Genomic DNA, 21,564 nt, shown 5'->3' with positions numbered 1-21,564 from the left:
CCTCGACCTGATGATGCGATAAGCTTTGTAATCGCAAAACCGGTCGTCACAAAATAAAAATTAGGAATTTTCTGGAGAAATAAGACCTTTTTACCTTTACCTTGACAAAACCTCAGAATATGGACGTAACTCTACAAAATATACATTTAAATAGTAAAATTAATTGCAGCATAATATCACAGAAATATCTTACAAGCGGTAGATCAACCCTTTTTGTAAAAATACTATGGAACAACATTGTTTTAATTATTATTTGGGATCTATACTTATAATTTTTTACCTCAGAACATTAGCAACATATATGGTAAATTTAAGAAGAAAGCGAAAGAACATTTGTTGTCCAACACCCTTAAATTTTTGGGCTGAATATGGTTCTGATAGTACGGCAACAATATTTGCGAAGAATATTGAATTTGAACAAACATAAGAAAAGACAAATACAAAATACTGATGCTAAAGATATTGTCAAAAATTTGCGAGTTCATAATAAAGCAAATTCGACATACAAATGAAATATAAGTAAACTGTCAAAAATAACCATGTTTTTTAAGTGGGTTAATCTAAGCATCTGAAATTTTATGCTCATAATCCGTCTTTATTAGTAATAATTCTACAGTACCTATAACTCTTAATCATTGCAGTATAAGAAGACGTTTACTTCTAGATCCTTGGAAATATTATTTAAAGGATTATTTCGCTTGAATTGTAACCAAACATTCAACATATTGAGGACATTTAGTAAGATAAGCAGAGATAATATCCGCTAAATGAGATGAACATCCAAGTTGGTCAAAAAGACGTGTTGTAAGAATGTAACGGTCAAGGCGATCGAGAAATTTTCATAGACTACATCAAGTCTAGAATTAATATTTGTAGATTCTGGAAATAATTCTATGTTCGTAATAAGTTTAGAAGCAGTGGATGTGCCCTTCATGAAACCATACTGTCGAGTGTCGATAAGGTGTTTCATACGAAAGTACAAAGCTAAGTGAGGGGCTCGCTCAAAAACTTAAGAAAAGTTGTTGTCAAGAGTAGTCCGACATAAGAAATGCACGTGTTTTATTGGGTTCAATTATAGTATGCGGCTTAATGGATTTTAAAGCTCAATAACGGAAACTTAATCCGATTCTTCACCGTTTCTGAAATAATCGCCTCTAAAGTTTTTTTGTATATTTTTGGAATAATTACGTTCTCTATATTTCCCACTTGCAGGTATTTTATCATTGTTTGATTAATACCTCTTTTAATTGACTGGTAGTTTTGACAAGCATGGTTGTCAGTTTTATTGATTCTGTGCGTTTCAATTTGAAAAGAGCAAAGTTTCCTTTAACGTGCTGCAGGTTGCCTTGAAGTTGGTGGGGTTATTTTCGAAAACATTTTAAATTAGTGAAATTTTGTTTTTTATCAGTATTTATCTGTGTTGCTTTTAAAATCTTACAAAAAAACTTCAGAACCGATTATTTCAGAAACGGTTGAGTTTATATTACTTATTATATTAAGTTTATCAAAATAATTTAAGTATATACTTGCCTACTTGTGTATAAAATAACATTATATTCCTTGTGCTACACAAGAATGTTTTTTACCACATAAAACTGTACTTGATTATTAGTTTTAGGAGTAATTTGTTGATTTTTTTTTGAGACATACATACTATAGTTTGACAACTTTTATTGTATTTACCTTCAGCACATACAGGTACTGCGTAAGAAAATATTTTTTTTTTATGAGTACAGAAAATTGTGCATCTATTTATTTTAAAGTAATCAATCAATCATTTCAAATTATCAATTATTTCTAATTGCGAAAAAAAATATATATAGGCTTAATTAAAATTTGCCCAAAGTGGCAACAGTGAACAACCGCTAAACGCTTACCTTCAGCCATGTCTGCCGCCAACTCGCCGTCGCCGCTTCGTGTGGATCGATTCAATAGAAACAAACAATGCCGGTGTGGGAACGAAATCGATTTTTTCTTACAGCTTAGTAGGTAGCTAGAGTAACTGCAGTTAGTCACCTTCCTTTGTAGCTATGTCGCTGTACTCAACGCCGTTTCTCGTTCTGAACTTGGGTTCCGAAATGATTTTTGTCATAGCCCAGCGGCTACAGGCACAGAATATTTCTGAAGAACGGAGTACACTAGGTTAGGAGGTTACTGTGTTATTTTTAACCTTCACGGCACTGTGGCGCACGTCAACGTTTGTTGGGCATTATCGCACTGATTTAGAAGTTTTATCTAATTTCACTACACCGCAATATTTTTTATGTTTGATTACCTTTATTTGAAATGCATCGCTCAATGTAAATCTAATGTACCTTATTCTTTACGGTCTTATTCTTTACAAATAAGACCATTAATTTGATTACTGCACTTGCTGAATTTGTATTGCACTATTTTTGTCTAGTCAATTAAAATTATGAATTATGTATGAATTAGAGTAGTGTTGCAAATATTTTTTTTTATTTAATAAGAAATAATTTTGATGATGCGTGTATTGGGAACTCCAAAAGAATAGAAAAATGTTTAAAAGGAACACGTTCTAAATCATTTAGTTTTTTGAGATACCGATCTAAAAGTAGCATTTTATGTAAACTTTTAGTTCTATAGTTTTGTTTTTGAGCTATTCATTTAAGGAGTATTTCTTTATGCAGAAAAATATAATAAATTTTAATTTTAGTGTTTATTCTAATATTTAAGCATAGGTATCAAAATATTTTTTTCGTGTGGTCGTAATTTTGCATTTTAAAACTAACCTAACGAATTTTTGATATTAATAAATTGCGACATATGTCTTAGTCAAAAAGCGAAGATTTTTATATTAATGTAAATATTATGGAAATGAAATATATTTTTATTTCTTGTAAGAAAAAAAATATGAAATAAAATGCTTAGTATATAAGAACTTTTTATTTGTTTATTTTGTTAAAATTAATTATAACTTAAAACTTAATTTTTAAAATTTTTAAGGGTTTAGTTGGATAAATAGTTCAACCCAAAAATCCAACCTTTTCAAATTTTTTCTTTAATTACCAACGTTTCGTTTCGTTTTCTCAGAAATGATAAACATAAAAAAACATCAAAACAATGTAAACAAAAAACAAGATACTGACAACTTAAATCTTACATTACCTTACGCAAATTGAATTAATCTACCCAAAAATTAAATTTGAATACTCTTCAAATGACCCTTGAATAACCCATTCAACAACATTTAGAAACATACTTAAAATATTTTTAACGATAACTTAAAAAAAGCGAAAAAAGTCTTTGTTTTGTTTACATTATCTAAACACCTTAAAAATTACAGACCAGACCTAGAATATTATTCATTATTGTTAAGTACATTGTTACTGACGTACCAACAGGTACATATTCCTTAACAACAAATGAACCAAATACAATCATATGAAACCACTGTGTTCTATTTATCACAATTAAACGAAGAGCTTTGAGTATATTCAAATGTTCCCATTTAATTTTTAATTTTTTAAATTTTAACTCCTCTTAGTTTTATTATACTTATTTCATTTGTTTTTAATGTATTTTAATTGTTAATAATTTTTTTTTGACCACTGTATAACATACCGTTTTGACTTCTCAATAAATGTTTTTACTATGTTTTTTAAATTTTGTAGTGCCCTGAAGAAGACCTAATATAGGCCGTAATGTTGGCAATTAAAGAAAAAAATTGAAAAGCTTGGATCTTTTTTTTTGATCATTTATCCAACTAAACCCTTAATAATTAAAAAAATTGGACTGGTTCACGAAAACAACAAACAAAATTAAAACTTAATCTTAAATATCAAATAAATCTTTACTGGTATCTGCATCCAAAATTAACAATATTGACTTTAATAAACTAAAATTTACCTAATTACAATAAAAAAAAGTATATGTTCATCTTATTAAGATATGGGCCGTATGAATAAGACTAAAGTAAATGCTTATAAGCATGAGGTAGAAGACAAAGCAAATGCTTAGAGCAAAAGGTATAGGAGTAACATGTATGTATGTAACATGTAACATGTATTTTAGGTTTTTCTATCTTGACGAGTGAACAGTCCAGTGCTTCAATAGCAGTCGATAATCTAAACTTTCTTACTCACAGTTCTTTAGCTTTCAGTACGGCATAGTGACTTTTAGGAAACTAAATCCAATAATTGATCTGTTGTATTATTTGTTTTACCACCATTCGCACTCTGCGAGATACAGTGGACTGCTCAATGCCTAGTTGTCCGCCAATTCCGCTTTGAAAACCTGGATTTGCCAAGTATCTTTAACAGATTTTCATTCTGTGGACAGCAAATACTGCACCATAATTTTTTTTTGTTCTACAGTCTCGCCTAGAAAGTTCTGAGCTAACCACTCCACATTTTGCAGTTCAAATCAAAACATGCTTTTAAAATGACTCGTTCGCGGTGTAAGCCGTTGCTTGTAGTACTTTACAATTCGGAGATTTATCATTTCAGCCATATTTATTTGCATGACACCTAGTCGTGTAAAAAATTAAAATCGTTCCACGTGGAATTCGCGGATCCACTAATGGTTATTATAGGTACTACACAGCACTATACTGGTACTACAGCACCTGATGCTACTAAACAGCAGCATACTCAAGTAAATACACTTATAAGCAAATAATTGGCTTTATTCATACACTTGAAGCAAACCCTTTTATTTCGTGAGCATTTGCTTCATACTTTTAAGCAAAAGGATTACAATTTTATTCATTGAAGCATTTACTTTGAATTTTGCAAGTATAAGCATATGCTGCTTTTTATTCTTATGGCTCAATGTTACCAATATAAATGATACAATTTCTGTTGCGACAGGGTTTCTTTGGATTTTCACCCCTAACGCTATTTTTTTGTATATGTTTTTCGGTTAATAAAGTCAATTTTTTTGTTTATATAAACATTTGTTATCATAGACGAACAGAATATTTTAAAAATCAGAGTATTGGCAATCAATAGAAATAAACTTATCCCACCTTTCTACCAAGAAAAGGATTCCTTGCCAGAAGAAATGTTGTTCTGAAAGTCCGTGCTGCATTGATCGAAATAAGGGATAGTCAGAAGGAACTAAGTCTGGGGAATACGTCGGGTGGGGAAGAATGTCCCATTTGATGTTTTCCAAATATTTTTTAACACACTTTGCAAGATGAGGTCGAGCATTGTCATTTTGAAATATAACTTTGTCGTGTATTTGACACTGGACATTTTTCCTTCAATACTCGATTTAATTTGATGGTGTGCTGTTTCACCAGCAATTCATAATAAAGATCACTCTTACTATCGCACCAAATACAAAGCATAACCTTTTTTCCGTATATATTGTATACAGGTTGTCATGTTGATGGCTGACCTAGATCTCCCATGATGCCCAGCGCTTTGGATTGTCAAAATAAATCATCCATCTATCCACTGTCTATCACCTGTCGCAACACGATGCAGCAAAATATCACAAATAGTGTTTATCCTTTCAATATCTCTCTCCTTAAATTCATAAGGAATTTTCCTTTTTTTTTTTTATTTTACCCAATGCGTGCAGACCTTCGGAAATAGTCGATTGAGCAATTTCTGCTAACTGCTTCCATGTTTGAGTTACGTCTTCATCCCATAATGTAATGCAATAATGCTATGCATAAATCTGCATCTTGAAATTTTTTTGGCTGACCTGGGCGATCCTTGGCTTTCACATCAAAATCACTACTTTTAACACGTTGAAACATCCACAAGTTTTTTGGGTTGGCGCATGTTTACCATAAGCTTCAACCTACAGTTGATAAGTCCCAGCAGCCGTTTTATTCCAATAAAAGTATGTAATAAGGCTTTCCCACAAAAAGTCTTTTCCCGGTATAAGATTTGACACATATATAAATGAAAACAAAGTGGCTTTGATCGCATCTGTTTACCCTTCAAAGTAGCCCACAATAGATCTCACTAATGTTCAACTATTAATATACTTGTATGCTGAGTTCCTAGTAATTGTATTTATGGCACTAATTAAATTCTCGTATCATTATATTTGTTTTTAACATTCTAAATAAATTTCGTCTGTTTAAATATTCAAAATTTTTATAATTAATCTTGTTTTTCATGGTAATATTAGAAAATAGCTATTCGTCGGAATTACATATTCCTAACCTATAAAACAAATTAAATTAAATTATTTAAGAGTTCCGCTTTTTAAAGTTGAAGATAGGCTAGACAGTAACTTTTCAACAGGACTCTTGTTTGCATTGAGATCTAAGTCATCTTCAATGTCTTCTTCCAAGTGAAAACTGAGGCGTCTTATTGAAACGATGTTGTAGAATCGCTTTCGAAACAATTTTGTATTTGAATTTTCAAAGATACACTACCTTCAAAATTTGCAGGCCACGTAGATGACAATTAGTGAACTAAAAATTAAAAATTCTTAGTTTTATTTTAAAATATTTAAAAACAGTTTAAATTTTTTAAACCAAACTAACGATAAACCTAAACCTAAGCAACTCACATTTAGAGTAAATGTTAACCCGAGGTCACCCAGTATTTAGACGTACTACTGCCGTTCTTGTTGACATACCTTTAATATAGTGGTTTCCCAATCTAATTTTCTATAGATACTGTTAGATACTATGATGTATTTGAAACTGAAGCTTCCGAAGTTTAAGTGGTGTTACGTCATCCGCAAAAAGAACGATCGCAAGTTTTCAAAAGATTTTCTGATCTAGTTGCTTGCTATAGCTGTCATGAACTTGTTCGTTAATTCATTCTATATACTTCTATAATCTATTATTTGAGTTTGTTTTATTTTTAAGTATTTCTATGTTTCTTCTACGTCTATTGCTTAGATGATGTGCTAGCTTTCCATCTGAAAATTACGTGGCTGCAATAATATTAACAGTATGGAATTTGGTTTATTGGTTGGTAAAAGTCTAATCATTTACTTAATATGGATGACGATTGCAATTAAGGTCATCTATATAAAGTAAATGATTAAGCATGGCTACTTCTTTATTGTAGGTTTTAGAAAATCCATACCTAGTTGAATTTAGTCGGCTTAAGAGAGGATTGGCAAGGCAAAATCAGATTGAGCTTAGGGAATCCCCCTGTGAATTGGGATACTATTAGTTTCAATGCTGCTACCACCGGAAAGCTAGAGATTTATCGATTGCCAAAAGGATGCGTTAACCTACCCTATATAAATAGCCTGAACGAATAAATAAGTACATAGGCCATTAATGTGGCACCGCATCAAAGGTCTTTCTGTAATCGATATATTAATAATAATAATAATAATAATAATAATAATAATAATAATAGTAATAAATATGCCCCCCTCCCCAGGGGCGAGTGCGATTGCCGCTGGCATGAAAACTCATAATAATAATAATACATATATTAAAACATGTGATAAGGTTTTTGTAAATGTTTTTACAAGCGAATGAAAAAAATTTAAACATACAGATATTTTGCGAGATAAGAAAAAAACGAAACATAGTTTCGCGTAAAGTATTTATTTACAGTGTTGATTGCTTAGGGCTTCCGTACGCTACATATGCTTGATTTTTTGATATAGCAAAATACATATAAATAATAAAAAAATCATTAAAAAGGTAATAAAATAATAGGTACTTGTATTTATCAAATATGGAAAAAAGCACAGAAAACTATTAAAGTTTTTTGTAGTTCATTAGTTTTTTTTCACAAGGAATGAAATCCACAATAACAGCAAAGCTCTTAAAATTCCTTGAGTTTATTTCCATTGTTTGACGCCTTCGTCCATTATAAGTAGCGCCTCCCACGTCCCTTTATGGAATAAATAGAACTCCCGAAACCAAATGAATGAAAAATCGATATTTAATAAAAATGTCTGCTGAAAGAATAATAATAGAACGCTCTTTCGATTTTTTGTCTTTGAAGCATTAAACATGTTATATTTTACCATATATCATAAATTCTGTTCGCTTAAAGGAATAATAATAATATAGTAAATGTTTTAGTTCTTAGGTGGAATAGGTGCCTACCTATAATTTACCCATAAATTATGTATGTATATTCACTTTATATTTCAATAAAATCGAAAATAAATTACCTGAATAATATAGCACATATTTGAGTTAAAACTTATGAATATAAAAAATATTTTCCGAATGCGTATTGAGAACTAGCAATTATTATCTTCGACAATAATCAAGTGTTAACTAGATAATTACAATAATTATCTATAAAATATATGTTCCATATTTTATGTACATTGACCTACTCGCCGAGTTTGAAGGTATTACAAAACTTTAAAGAATTTGAGGGTTACACCCCAAATAATTTATATATTTTATAACTTCAGTCTCTGAAAACATTTGGCTCTAAGATATTTAATATGCTATTTTACCCTCTCACTGCGGTCCAAGGTGTGACAATAAAATCTTGGTCTACTGTTATGATTTTTTAAATTATTAATTTTTTTAATTAAGTATTGATGAGAGTTCTCAATCATTAATCCTAATATGAAGTGCGTATTTAAAGATATTATGAATTTAAAAGCAGTGGGCAGCTAAAGTGGTACTCTGCCCACTTTCAAATAAAATAGGCACTCTGTTCAAAAAGGCTTAATGTCGCTGAGTAACTATAGGTGCAACCCAGATATTTAAACATAGCGCACGGGAGTGCTGGGCAATCCCCGATAACCTGGTCGGCAGTTTTATCCCCATCTCAACACCACCGGCATTCCGCAATATCAATGTCGTGGAGATTCCTAAATACCAGTGTTCGGTTAAGACTTATCACTAGCCGGATTATGCACCTCTTAAAGCGCAGTAGTTGTCTAAGACAGGCACACGGCCCATCTATGTGTGCCTTAGCCTGTCTCATGTCAGGTGCTTTCGTCCATCTCCAAAGGGTCCACTTATCGGGCAGACTCTTCATTGATGAAACAGCTACAAATTTAGATATACCGATTATAGGTTCAGGGCCTACCGGCTCTTTCTCAGATCCCAGTCCAGCAAGAGAGTCTGCTTCCTCGTTTCTAGCGTCCAGACAAGCATAATACTGCAGCCTTCAGCGATTCCTCCAGAACATTTATGCACTAAAGTTCGTGTTTGGAGCTGACCTATTGGGAGGTAATAGCCTTAATGATAACCCTGCTGTCTGAGAAGATTTATTAAGCAAGTGGAGTCCGCAAGTTAAGATTTTCTGTCCGTATTTCGATACAGCAAGTACTTCAGCCTACAAGACAGAAGCGAGCATCTTCAGCGAGTATGTTCTAATGTTATAAGGGGCCTCCTGCACTCTGTACCAGCTCTGTTGTTCTGGAGCGAAAGTTGATTTGAGACACTCACTCCTTTCTGCCTGAAATATAGGTCACAAGACCTTTACAATCCACTTTATCAGGTGCCATATAGTAACTGCTGTATATAGACTGCTCGTATTTCACCACAGGCATGTAGCCTATGCGCCGTCCTTATTGCCTCAAATTGCACCACAAGGTCCAGGGCCGGAAGGCTTAACAGAGTCTCAAGCACAACTGATTAAAGTGCTGACCTAAAGTGCTTTAATCATAACATTTTTAAACTTTAGTTTTTAACTCCGTTGCGAACTTCCATGAGGTCTTCTTCGTTATCTGAGCGTGGAAAAATATAAGTTAGTTTTATACATTTTGAGCCAAAGCCAATCTGTCTTAAGCAAAATAATTGTTTACCTGAAGGTGACAGAGAAAATCCATGAACCGTTGATCATTTCTCTTAGAAAACCAGCAATCTTAAAGTAAAATACTTCATTATTCAATAGCATCCGGAGATTCTTCAAATCAATTAAAAATAGTTTAATAGCATCATTTAAACATTTAATAGAAGATAGAGCAGTGAAAGATCCTAGAAATAACAAAAGCTTGTAAGCTTTTCTTATTTCTAAGAAGCACTGAGCAGAATAATGATAAACATTTGAACTTTTAACTTAAATATTGACATAGGCGCTATTAAGTAGAAAGGATTTTTTAAACTTAATAAATTATCAGCTAACATTAGTCTGAAAAAATATTAACTACAGACTAACGCTATAAAAATTACAAAAAAACTTCTTACGTATATCTGCCTACAGACCATAAAAATTGGCGCGTATACAAAATTCCAACAATACATAGTCAAATTATACAATATGGATATAGTCTTATCGAAGTGTTATTATGTAGCAGGCATGTGTAATTTTAATTACAAATAAGAATAACACATTGAAATAATAAATATAAGAATCTAAGTGATAATTTAAAACGATTTTTTTAGGAAAAAATAATTTCCCAAGAGAAAATCATATAAAATTTAGACAAAGAGCATAGCTATTTATTCACTTTACCAAGAACTGTTGACTGATACATAAAATTAAAAGGAATATTATTTGCAAATAATTTTGCATTTAATATAATATTGTCACGTTTTTCTTTTCGTTAGATGTGAATTTAAAAAATCGATGCACGAAAATAGTCGACTAATTTATTTACACATTTACACTATTAAAGACGATTACTTACGACTACTAGTAATATTTATTTTCAATTTATTTATTTACTATTATTTATGTCCGATAATAATCGCTCCAATATTCCACTTAAATTTTGCGCCAATATTCTGAACTGCACTACATTGAACTGTCAACTGTCTCCCCAGCGACGACACCGGCTTATATACTCGACAAAACGCTATTCTGCAAGATTCTCGCTAACCTTTACGATATCCAGAGATATCGTGAGGTGTGTTTACTTGTATCATTCCGGAATGACGAAGAACAGTTCGCACCGGCGATGTTACTAATATCGTTACATTATGTATCTACAGATCACCAAACCAAACACATATTTATTTTTGGAAGATATAGACTGAAAACTATACATCCTGTAAGAGTAATATCGATTTATTACCAGGTGACAAGGTCAAACATTTTGCAAACTATAACTTTGTGACGACTTATTTAAAAAAAAAAAACAGTGACAGTTTCATTATCTTTAATCTGTATAACTTGTATTGTTATGAACATGTAAAAATATTATAAATTAATCAGTTATTATACAGTTTGCTGTTATTTTGTAGTTTAGGTTCGTTAGATAAGTTTATTTAGGCTTATACTGACGTTTAGCCTAATAGGTTTACATATAAGGTCTGTTATTGACACTAACAACTAATTAAAGTTATATTTTTGGTTGTTATTTTGCGCACCATTTAAATTACCTATAATAGATTCAATCAAATCAGCTAGAATATTTCAATACCCGTATAAACAAAATATATTTGTATGTCAAAATTTAAAATAATCTTTTTTAAAAATTTGCCCTTGAACCTAAAATTTACATAATTTTTCCTGCCTGTTGCTCTTTGAAAACTATCATTTCAGGATTTGTATAAAATTCTCAAAATTTTCTCATAAATGTCATTGTTTTTCTATCTTACAGTTTTAGAAGATCTAATAGCAGGCCTAACCTCTAACAGACTGATTAAAGATTTAATGAAGCCTCAACCTGTCTCTTCTGAAGGAGAGGTGCGCGAAATTATAGAAACCATAGCGAATTCAAGCGCTATGAAGTTAGATCCAGTAAGCATGAATAAATTATGGGACTTAATTACGATGGTTTTTAAGTGGCAGGCAAGTGAACTCAGTCGCTTGAAATCTTTATTTGAATCGAACGATATACACCGAAATCCACTCTCTAAGCTTACCAAAGTATAACACTTTTTTTTTAGTTAACTATTTCGTCAGCAATTATAGAAACTACTCAGCGTCATCTTTACGAACTAGAATCATACGTGGCTAGTGAAGGAACTCAGCTACAGCTTCATAGAGTACAAAACATAATGGAGAACTTCAATAAAATACTTACTGGAGATGAAAAAAGAGCAGTGCATGAAGATCTTGTAGGCTGGTGCCAAGTAAATTTTACAATTATATCCTTAAAAAAGAAACTATAACAATTATTTTAGAAGTTCAACGTTAGAGTATCACTACTTTTACGCATGGGACTACAGAATGACGACGGTAATTTTAACATCAATGATTTGGATCCTGTGGCGGAAAAAATGTTGCAAAACATCGGCGAAAATATCTATCACGTGACACAAAACGGGCGCATATTGGAAAACCAAAATGAACATAAAGCTTCTGAAGACTTTTTAGAAGTAAAGAATGCTAATGAGTTAAAGTTCTTTGTTCATGAAATGCTGGGGGAGAGGAAGTTGAGCACTGGGAGCAATGAGGGTAAGAAGTGTTTAAATTTTTCTATATCGTTTAATATCCATAAAGAGAAAAAACTATAGATAAGTCAAGGTATTATTTGTTATATTGAACATGCATTAAATAATATGAATGTAATATTATATACCGGATGACAATTTGAAAACGAACAGAATTTAATATTGCTTCTCCCAATGATAGTATAAAAATTAGGCGAAACACGTTAATTTAATTTAGTCAACGTAATTTAACGTGGGCAAAAAAAGTAATAATCTGTTCTGTCATAATTTTGCAAAACTCAATACGGTGATCTGGGTCATCATCCCCTACTTCTTGAGTAATTAGGAGTTTGTATGGATAAAATTTGTAAAGCTTCAATACTTTCCTGACTGACTCACACGACAGTCCAGTTTGATCTGCAACCTTACGAAGGGCTGCAACCTTACGAAGGGACGTAGTCGGAGTCATAGCAACTTCACCAAAAACCTCAATCTGAGCGGCATCATTGAGCAGGCTTGGCTCATTTCATTTCTCATTACCAATAGATCCTGTTTCTTTAAATTTAGCTACTAACTCACGGATGTACTTGTGTCCACCATTTCTTTCACGATGTCTTTCGTTGAATATGGCCGCCGTTCTTGCAAAGCAACGATTTTGAGCTCCATAAATGAAAATCATTTCTATGCCTTCAGCAATAGTGTAAATCATTTTAAAAAATGACACTAATAATTGAAAACTATCTGAAATTAACTTTCACAGATTTTTTCACTAATTCTAGAAGAATATGAAATAAAGTCGGAAAGTAAAGAACAAGTACCAACTTATCATTTGATAGCATGCATAAGCAAAATAGGAATCTTGTTTTGTCGTAAATGGCAAAAAAAAATTGATTTATACGTTGTAGTGTCGATATTTAAGACGAAATGTAAATAAATAGAAGAATTTGGATGTATGTTGTATACTATTGGTAGGTACAATTTTTAAACGTGCTACAAGGCGATGAATGCAATCCGTTTTAAAATTAGTTATTACATTACATTTCGCTCATTTGTGATGTGAAGTCACGATTTTAAAAAACAGATGCAGTTTATGTAGAATTTTATAAGTAGGGGCAATATTTAATGCTGTTCGTTTTCAAATTGTCACCCTGTATATCTAAGTGTTTGGGTATAGGTAATATAAAAAAAACATTAAGACAAACAATATTTGTTAGAAAATACTTTTTTATATTGGAGCATTCGTATATCGATTATATATAAGACTAATTGTTATCACCTTCGATAATAGTGGACTTTATTTAATAACACAATTTAAAGATATGGACTTTATTTTTATTACACATCGAAAGAAACATGACATTTAACAAAACGTACAAAAAAAAACGTTATTAATTGTGAAGTACAAAATGACGTCACATGTTTGATCTTGGTGACGCGCGAGACCCTCGCCTTTCATCGATCGTACAGGGACTGCCTCGACCGTCGACTCGACTGGTCGTTTTACTTATATTCCTATGAACGCAAGCGCGGTGAGATGCGCGATGCTACTGACGCCGGCGATGTGTTTATATATATCCGTGGTACGATTAGTCCTTAACATGCCCCCCGCCTTGAAGCACTGCACTTTATTAGCTTCAACCTTAACAGTCAATTTGCAAAGGACATATTCTAGAAAAAGCGCGTTTGATCACACCACTTGAAGTCTTAATATCAGCAACACGATTAATCTTGTCTTTACCGGGATAAACCGACAAAATGCTACCCAACTTCCAATTCATTGGAGGTACGTTATTTTCCTTGATGATGACTAAACTATTTACCTTAATATCTGATTGTGTTTGTTTCCATTTCGTTCTTTGCTGGAGTTCACTTACGTACTCTTTATTCCAGCGATTCCAAAAATTTTGCTTAACTTGCTGAATGCGCTGATATGTGGAAAGTCTATTTTCGGATATTAGTGTCACATTAGGATCGGGTATTCCGGTTAGGCTTTTCCCAATTAAAAAGTGGGCCGGAGAAAGGGGATTATAATCGTTGGGATCAGTTGAAAGGGGAGTAAGTGGCCGGCAGTTCAAAATAGCCTCTATTTGGGCCAATAGAGTTGTCAATTCTTCAAAAGTAAAATGTGCGTTACCTGCTACCCTCTTTAGGTGATGTTTTGAAGATTTGACACCCGCTTCCCATAAACCACCGAAATGTGGAGAGTTGACTGGAATGAAGTGCCACTGGATCTGTTCGTTTAAATACAACTGTTCAAGATGACATTTCTCATTTATTAAATATTCACCAAGAACATTTAGTTCCCGGTTAGCTCCCTTAAAATTAGTGCCATTATCGCTATAAATATGACTAGATTTTCCACTACGCGAAACAAATCTGCGAAATGCCAAAAAAAAAAGCATCACTACTCAAATCAGACACGATTTCAAGGTGAATAGCTTTCGTTATGAAACACACGAAAATACTCACATAACATTTTAGCAACCTTGCTCCGCGTCCCTTTTTATGTTTAAAATTTAGTGGTCCCATGTAGTCAACACCAACTACGTCAAAAACTTTACCAGGGATCAATCTGTTTCTCGGTAGATCACCCATAATAGGCTTAGTCTGCTGCGGCTTAAAACGAAAACATGTCAAGGATTTTCTTACGACAGCCTTGGCTAAATTTCTGCCAGCAATAGGTCAATATACTTCTCTCACAGATGAAAGTAACAACTGTGGTCCCGCATACATTAAACGTTTACGTTCGAACTCAAAAATAAGACTAGCCAAACGATGCTTTGATGAGATTAACATAGGATGTTTCTTATTAAAATCATAATTAGATTGATTTAATCTGCCTCCTACACGCATTATCCCATCCTTATCCATGAATGGATTTAAGCTTAATATTCTACCTTTAGAATGCAGTTTTTTTTTTCGGTGAACAATGAAAAATACTCATCGGGAAAACTAGTTTGTTGAGAAATTTTAACTAAAGTATTCCTAGACTCAATCAGCTCAAAGAAATTAATACGACCCTTTCTATGTTCATTTGGTTTCTTTGAAATTTTACAACGCAAGTTGTGGAAATATCGTAACCAAATAGCAAAAAACTTTACCAGTTTCCAAAACTCGGAAAACTGACTAAATACCTGCTCTTGAAAATTAACTGAAATAAAGCTAAAAATTTTTCTATTTGGACGTAGCTCAGAAAGGTTTTGAATGGTTACAATGGAAGTGGGCCAATTTCCCTCAGGTTGGTACAAAAACGATGGACCATTCCACCATGTATCTAATTTTGAAATCTGATGAGGAAATACGCCTCTTGATAAAACATCAGCTATATTGTTTTCCGAAGTAGCATGTCTTCATTCGTGACTTTCGGTTAAAGTTTGAATTTCATTCACCCTGCTACTCACAAAAGTTTTGAGCAAATTAGGAGCAGTCTTTAAACATCCCAGCACTATTGACGAATCCGTCCAAAAGATACACCTCTCAATATTACATGTTAAAGACCTAAGAACCTTCTCAGCTAAGCGAGCTAAAACCAATGCTGCACACAACTCTAATCTAGGGGTAGTCAAAGGCTTTAAAGGACTAACCTTTGATTTAGCACACAACAATCTAACTGTAATAATACCCTGTGCATCAATTGATCTTAGGTATATACAAGCACCATAACTATAAACGCACGCATCTGAAAACCCATGCAACCCGATTTTTTCAGGCTTTACACAAGTAACATGACGTGGAATTTTAAGGTCATTTATGTAAGGTAACTCTTCACGAAACTTAATCCAGGTCCTGTTGATTTCAGCTAGCAAACTGTCATCCCAGGATAATTTCTGAACCCACAATTTTCGTAGCAAAACTTTAACAACAACAACACATGGTGCGAGAAGTCGTAAAGGATCAAATATCAAAGCTATTTCACTCAAAACACCACGTTTTGTACTTCTACTTGACCTTTCTTGTATCTTTATCCTGTATGTCAAATAATCAGATTTACACGACCACGTCAACCCGAGAGTTTTGGTATTTTCGCTTTGACCAAATTCCAAAATTCCAAAACTTTCGTCCACATTACTCACAGATCTCAAAATTTCAGGCTCATTTGAAAGCCACTTTCTTAATACAAAGCAACCAGTTTTTAAAACGTCAGACACTTTCTGACACACATACTGCCTGTGTTCTATAGAGTCAACGGAAAAAATCATCGACGTAAAAGGATGTCTCAATGATTTTAGAAATATCAGGAAAACTGTCCTTACAATCTTGGGCTAATTGCACTAAACACCTGACTGCTAAGAAGCTAGCAGCAGACTGACCGTATGTCACGGTATTTAAATCAAAAATTTTAACCTTCTCATGGGGTGATTCGCGCCAGACGATTCGTTGCAACGGCCGCTGTGTTGGCTCAATTACGCTCTATACATCTTAGCAACATCAGAAGACACCACAAACGGATACTCGCGAAATCTGAACAAAATACTCAATAAATCAGGTTGCAACACAGGCCCTACCATTTGTAGATCATTAAGCGACTTACCAGATGTTGTTGGCATACTACAATCAAACACGACTCTAAGATTCGTAGTGATACTCTCTTTTTTTATTACCCCATGATGTGGCATATAATACGCGAAATCACACTCTTTTGCACTAGCTTCAGTCATATGTTGAAGTGACTCATCTTGAAGTGATCTCTTTCATAAACTGGACATATTTTTCCCTAAAAGATGGATTAGATTCAAACTTTCTCTCTAGGTTCAAACATCTCTTAAAAGCCTTATCTTTTGATTCACCTAAACTTTCTAGCGGTTCCTTAAGAGGCATAGACACAATAAATCTGCCGTCTGCATCTCTACGAAAAGTTCTCTGAAAATAAGCCTCACATTCATTCTCCTGACTAGAGAATATTTTATTATTGCTAGAAAATTCTTGCTCTACATCCCAAAACTTTCTTAAATCAAATTCAATACCTTTTGATTCTTTTACGCTAAGATTGCAAACGTAAGTACCTATAGAAGGTGGAACTGCCATAGGCCCACAACTACCCATCCAACCTTAGTTTTTTGCAAAATAGGATTTTGAGGTCCCAAACGTATCTGACCTATACACAAAAGTTAATAGAATAAATCATTGCCAATCATTAAGTCGATTTTATTTGGCTTATTAAAGGAAGGGTCAGCCAAAGTTACATTATTGGGAATCACAAGTCTGTTTGTGTTTACATAAACAGCTGGAATGCTACTAGTGATATGTGGCATAACTAAACAATTCAAAGTAGTCTTGAAAGTACCATGTAAAGATCTAATATTTAATTCGCATTTAAACTTTACTTCAGAAGCATTTTGACCTATGCCACGAATTAGAAGCCTACATTGCTGCATGTCTAAATTAAGCTTATTACACAACTCAGAAGTTATATAAGATGACTGACTCCCAGAATCTAGTAAAGCGCGCGCAGCGTGCCAAGCACCATTCTTGTCTTGCACCTTTACTATAGCCGTCGATAAGAATACAATATTTTCTGTGTTAGAAGAAACACAAATACAATTTCTTCAGTGGAGTCTTGACTATTCTGCTTCGGCGGTTGAGGTTCGGAGTTCTGCGGGCTAGATTCCCTTTTTTTAATACCATAATCAAGATGCAATAAAACGTTATGTTTACCCTTACATGCTGGCTTTGTACAACCACCAAACCTACAAAATTTGCTAAAATGACCTGGTCTTAAACATGACAAACAAAGCCTCAATGATTTAGCCTTTTCGATGCGATCATTGACTGATAATTTTAAAAATGACTCACAAGTAGATATTACATGATCCTTTTGACAAATAATACATTTTATTTCATTTGATACAAAACTTCTGCTAGATTTCTGTTTATTTTTGTCATAGCGACTTTGAGAGTAAAATCTTTCCTTTTGCACCGAATTTGGTACAGTATTTTTCCGTTCAACTGTCTCTAAAAAGTCAGCTCTGGATTTTAAAAACTCCTTTAAATCGTTCCATTCCAATATTGTCAAACGAGTACCTTTAAATTTTTCCCACTCACGCTCTGTATTTCTATCGAGTTTAGTGCTAACCAAATATGCAATCAAAACACCCCAATGATCAGTGTTCTGATCTAAAGTTTTTAATGCATTTAAACCCTTTGACACACTATCAACTAAACTTCTAATTTTGTCTGCCGCCTCACGGTCTATAGTTTCTAATTCAAATAACGATTTTAAATGCATATGTACCAACAGACGATTATTATTGTATCTTTCGCATAAAGTCATCCAAGCATTTTCATAATTCTATAATAATAAAATCTAAAGATTTTATAACTTCTGCAGCTGATCCTTCTAAACAACCGCGGAGGTAGTGAAACTTTTTAACTGGCACTAAGCTAGTACTCATGTGTATTAAACTTAAAAATAAATCCCTAAACTCTAACCAAGTTCTATAGTCGCCAGAAAATTTAGATAAAGGAGTTTGAGGTAACCTAATTCCACTCAAATCTCCACCATTTTGACTTATTTTATCGCTGCTAACATTACTGCGAACGTCATCATTTACCACACTATAACCGATTCCAAGCGGTCTATCGGTAATTACCGTTCCTAAATGGTATTAACCAAACACGTCCAAGCGGTTATAGTTATAACTGTTTGAGATACGTGACGTCACCAATTAGCCCTTTTACGTCATCAATTTGGAACGGTAATTACCCACGTCTGGAGCTGTTTTCTAAACGTCAAATGTCAAAAATATTAAAATAAGTGCGGGAAAAAATAAAAACAAACAACAAATTATTTCCTTTTTAAAGATGACACAAAATTTATTATGGCTAGTATTCTTTTTTGATATTTATGTTTAAGAACTAATTACACATAACATTACTGGCGTCTGGGGTATTATTTACAAACAAACAAAATGATGAGAGCGACAGCTGACAAGTTACGAAGTTACTTCAACCAAACACGTCTAAGCGGATACGATTGGTTATGTTATAAAGGGACTTTTCAAGGTCAACCAAAGGCTTAACCGCGGTTAAAACCGATAGATCGCCTGGAATCGGTTTATGTTTTTTCAACAGAGCGCGTGCCCTAGCTAATAAGCTAAAGAAAGAGTTTTCAAATAAAGCTCTCTCTTCTAACTCTTTCTCCAAGTTATCGGAGATGTATTCGATTTCTTCTTGAATACCCTGAAATTTGTTATAAATTTCCTCTATTTTTTCTACCCGATTCGTAAGCTCACACATCTCAACATCACATAAAGCGGTTTGCATTTCAAACTCCTCTAATTTTTTCTCAAAACGTGTTTTTTGAGCTTTCCAAGCGCCACGACTAATATTTAACTTTTTGAATGCTTCCTCAGCCATATTGAGTTATATTTATAAGTGTCAAACAAATCAAAATAACAACCCTATTAACGCCAAATAAACTGCTATTCAAGAAGGGATTTAGGCAAAATAGGACTTACCCACTTTTGACATCAGCATTTCCACAACATAAAATTCTTATTAATTACGGTTCATATGTATTTAGAGCTTATAGGCACTCTAAAAATCACTTTAAGGTCCAAAAAAAATCAAAAAATCACTGTGGTTCACAAATTGCTACTAAAAAAACCTAAAGCTTTCAATAAAACAGTGCAATTTAACAAAGGTCCTTGATAGTCCACAATAGGCACAAAACTATTGCCACCAAATTGTCCTAGAGTAGTCACAAAAAACGTTCAAATAAGGTCCAAGTTTTAAAGTCCGATAAAAAACTGGCTATTTTCACACATCCGGCTCCAAGGACACCGTTATCGGTCACCTTCGATAATAGTGGACTTTATTTAATAACACAATTTAAAGATATGGGCTGTATTTTTATTACACATCGAAAGAAACATGACAGTTAAGAAAACGTACAAAAAAAAACGTTATTAATTGTGAAGTACAAAATGACGTCACATGTTTGATCTTGGTGTCGGCGCGAGACCCTCGCCTTTCATCGATCGTACGGGGACTGCCTCGCCTCGACCGTCGACTGGTCGTTTTACTTATATTCCGATGGGTTTATATATATCCGTGGAACGATTAGTCCTTAACACTAATATATATTTTTTATTAGATACTTATAACTTCCAATAGCTTAAACATTGGCTAGAACTTAAGTACAACTTATATACTTGTATATATTACATTGAATTTTTCTTCAAAAAATGTTTTGAGGCATATTAGTTATTATTCGGTGTTTTTTCTTTCAAATAGTTATTTATGTAACAAGTGGGTAAAATATGCCTTTTTTGATGAATGGGAAACTTAAAATAAAAAAGGGGAATTTACACACGTGTAACATACAAATTTTTTTCTACTACCGAAGAAAACATAAAAAAATCACAAATATCAAATTACGCACTTAAACGACTTTACAGTACAAAAACGTGACAAATTATAAATGCGTAAAAAGTGAAACTTTACACACCCTGGAAAGTGTGTAAAGTGAAAACTTTACGCATGATAGTAGAAAAAGTTTTTTTATACTATATCAAGAACTAATATATTAAATATTTATTCGCTCTAAGCAAAAAAATTAATTGAAGATACAAAATAGCTGCTAATTATTAACTCTTTTACAGGAAACCCAAACATGCTTCGGCTCTGTTCTCTCACAGAATCTAAATTAAATAATAATCCGATGGATGACAGGTTTGACAGTATAGATGTCAACGTAAATGACAATGACAATTTACAATCTCTGATGACCGATATGAATATCAGGGATGAAACCGAGTGTAACAGCTTCAAGGATGATTTGCTAAATATGATTGATGCGGGACAAAACGAAATGGTTTAAAATTATTAATTTACGATGTAATTTTAAGTTCACGCATGTGTGATGTGTATCTTAAAGACTTTTTTGAAAATAAAGTGCCTTTTGAACTCGCTCTAGTTGTTTTCTAATGAATTTGATTAAATTTTAATATTTCTTTTATTTTTTCTTCTACCGTAATTTTTCGACGAGGTATTTGTGGTCAACATTTGTTTATATATAGGGTAATTGAAATTAAGTTTCCATGTGACAGAAAAAAATACACACGATAGCGGTATTATCCAACATCATTAAATCACACGCTTCTATATTTTCCTTGCATTGTCGTTTTTAGGAAAAAAATTGTTTTTTAGAAAATCATTTGGTTGGATTTTATTTGATAGGAAGAAAGTGTCATTTTAAATGACAAGTTATCAGCCGCTTCCCCTATTTGTACTTCTTATATACATTTTTGGTTTCAAGTTCATGCTGCTGGTATACAACTTTATTTCAGTTTTCAACCCATGAAACCTTAAATACAAATCAAAATGAATATATTAAGCATGATTTTTCAAATTCTCATAATCAAGCA

At 33.0% G+C, this 21,564-nt stretch overlaps 2 protein-coding genes across 6 annotated transcripts in view; one reads left to right on the top strand and one right to left on the bottom strand.

Annotated features, from left to right (window-relative positions):
• Positions 1 to 20,116, bottom strand: part of LOC126737752 (SET and MYND domain-containing protein 4) — a 58,041-nt gene extending 37,925 nt beyond the window's left edge. The window contains exon 1 of one of the 3 annotated variants that reach the window (XM_050442775.1): positions 19,654 to 20,116. In XM_050442775.1, the coding sequence (XP_050298732.1) occupies positions 19,654 to 19,672 (19 nt within the window). In that variant the 5' untranslated portion in view covers positions 19,673 to 20,116. Of the gene's footprint in view, positions 1 to 1,530; positions 1,667 to 1,877; positions 2,020 to 19,653 lie in introns of those variants that run through there. The other 2 variants (XM_050442776.1, XM_050442774.1) reach the window with 2 other exon arrangements.
• Positions 1 to 21,102, top strand: part of LOC126737768 (protein OSCP1) — a 41,279-nt gene extending 20,177 nt beyond the window's left edge. The window contains exons 1-5 of one of the 3 annotated variants that reach the window (XM_050442815.1): positions 1,999 to 2,142; positions 11,422 to 11,612; positions 11,711 to 11,896; positions 11,948 to 12,221; positions 20,800 to 21,102. In XM_050442815.1, the coding sequence (XP_050298772.1) occupies positions 2,031 to 2,142; positions 11,422 to 11,612; positions 11,711 to 11,896; positions 11,948 to 12,221; positions 20,800 to 21,017 (981 nt within the window). In that variant the 5' untranslated portion in view covers positions 1,999 to 2,030 and the 3' untranslated portion in view covers positions 21,018 to 21,102. Of the gene's footprint in view, positions 1 to 1,998; positions 2,143 to 11,039; positions 11,130 to 11,421; positions 11,613 to 11,710; positions 11,897 to 11,947; positions 12,222 to 20,799 lie in introns of those variants that run through there. The other 2 variants (XM_050442817.1, XM_050442816.1) reach the window with 2 other exon arrangements.
• Positions 21,103 to 21,564: the final 462 nt, after the last annotated feature.

The sequence above is a fragment of the Anthonomus grandis genome, chromosome 6 (assembly GCF_022605725.1).
Source record: "Anthonomus grandis grandis chromosome 6, icAntGran1.3, whole genome shotgun sequence".
NCBI classification, from domain to species: domain Eukaryota; kingdom Metazoa; phylum Arthropoda; class Insecta; order Coleoptera; family Curculionidae; genus Anthonomus; species Anthonomus grandis.
The sequence above is the reverse complement of the archived record's forward strand: the minus strand, read 5'-3'. Positions and strand labels throughout refer to the sequence as shown.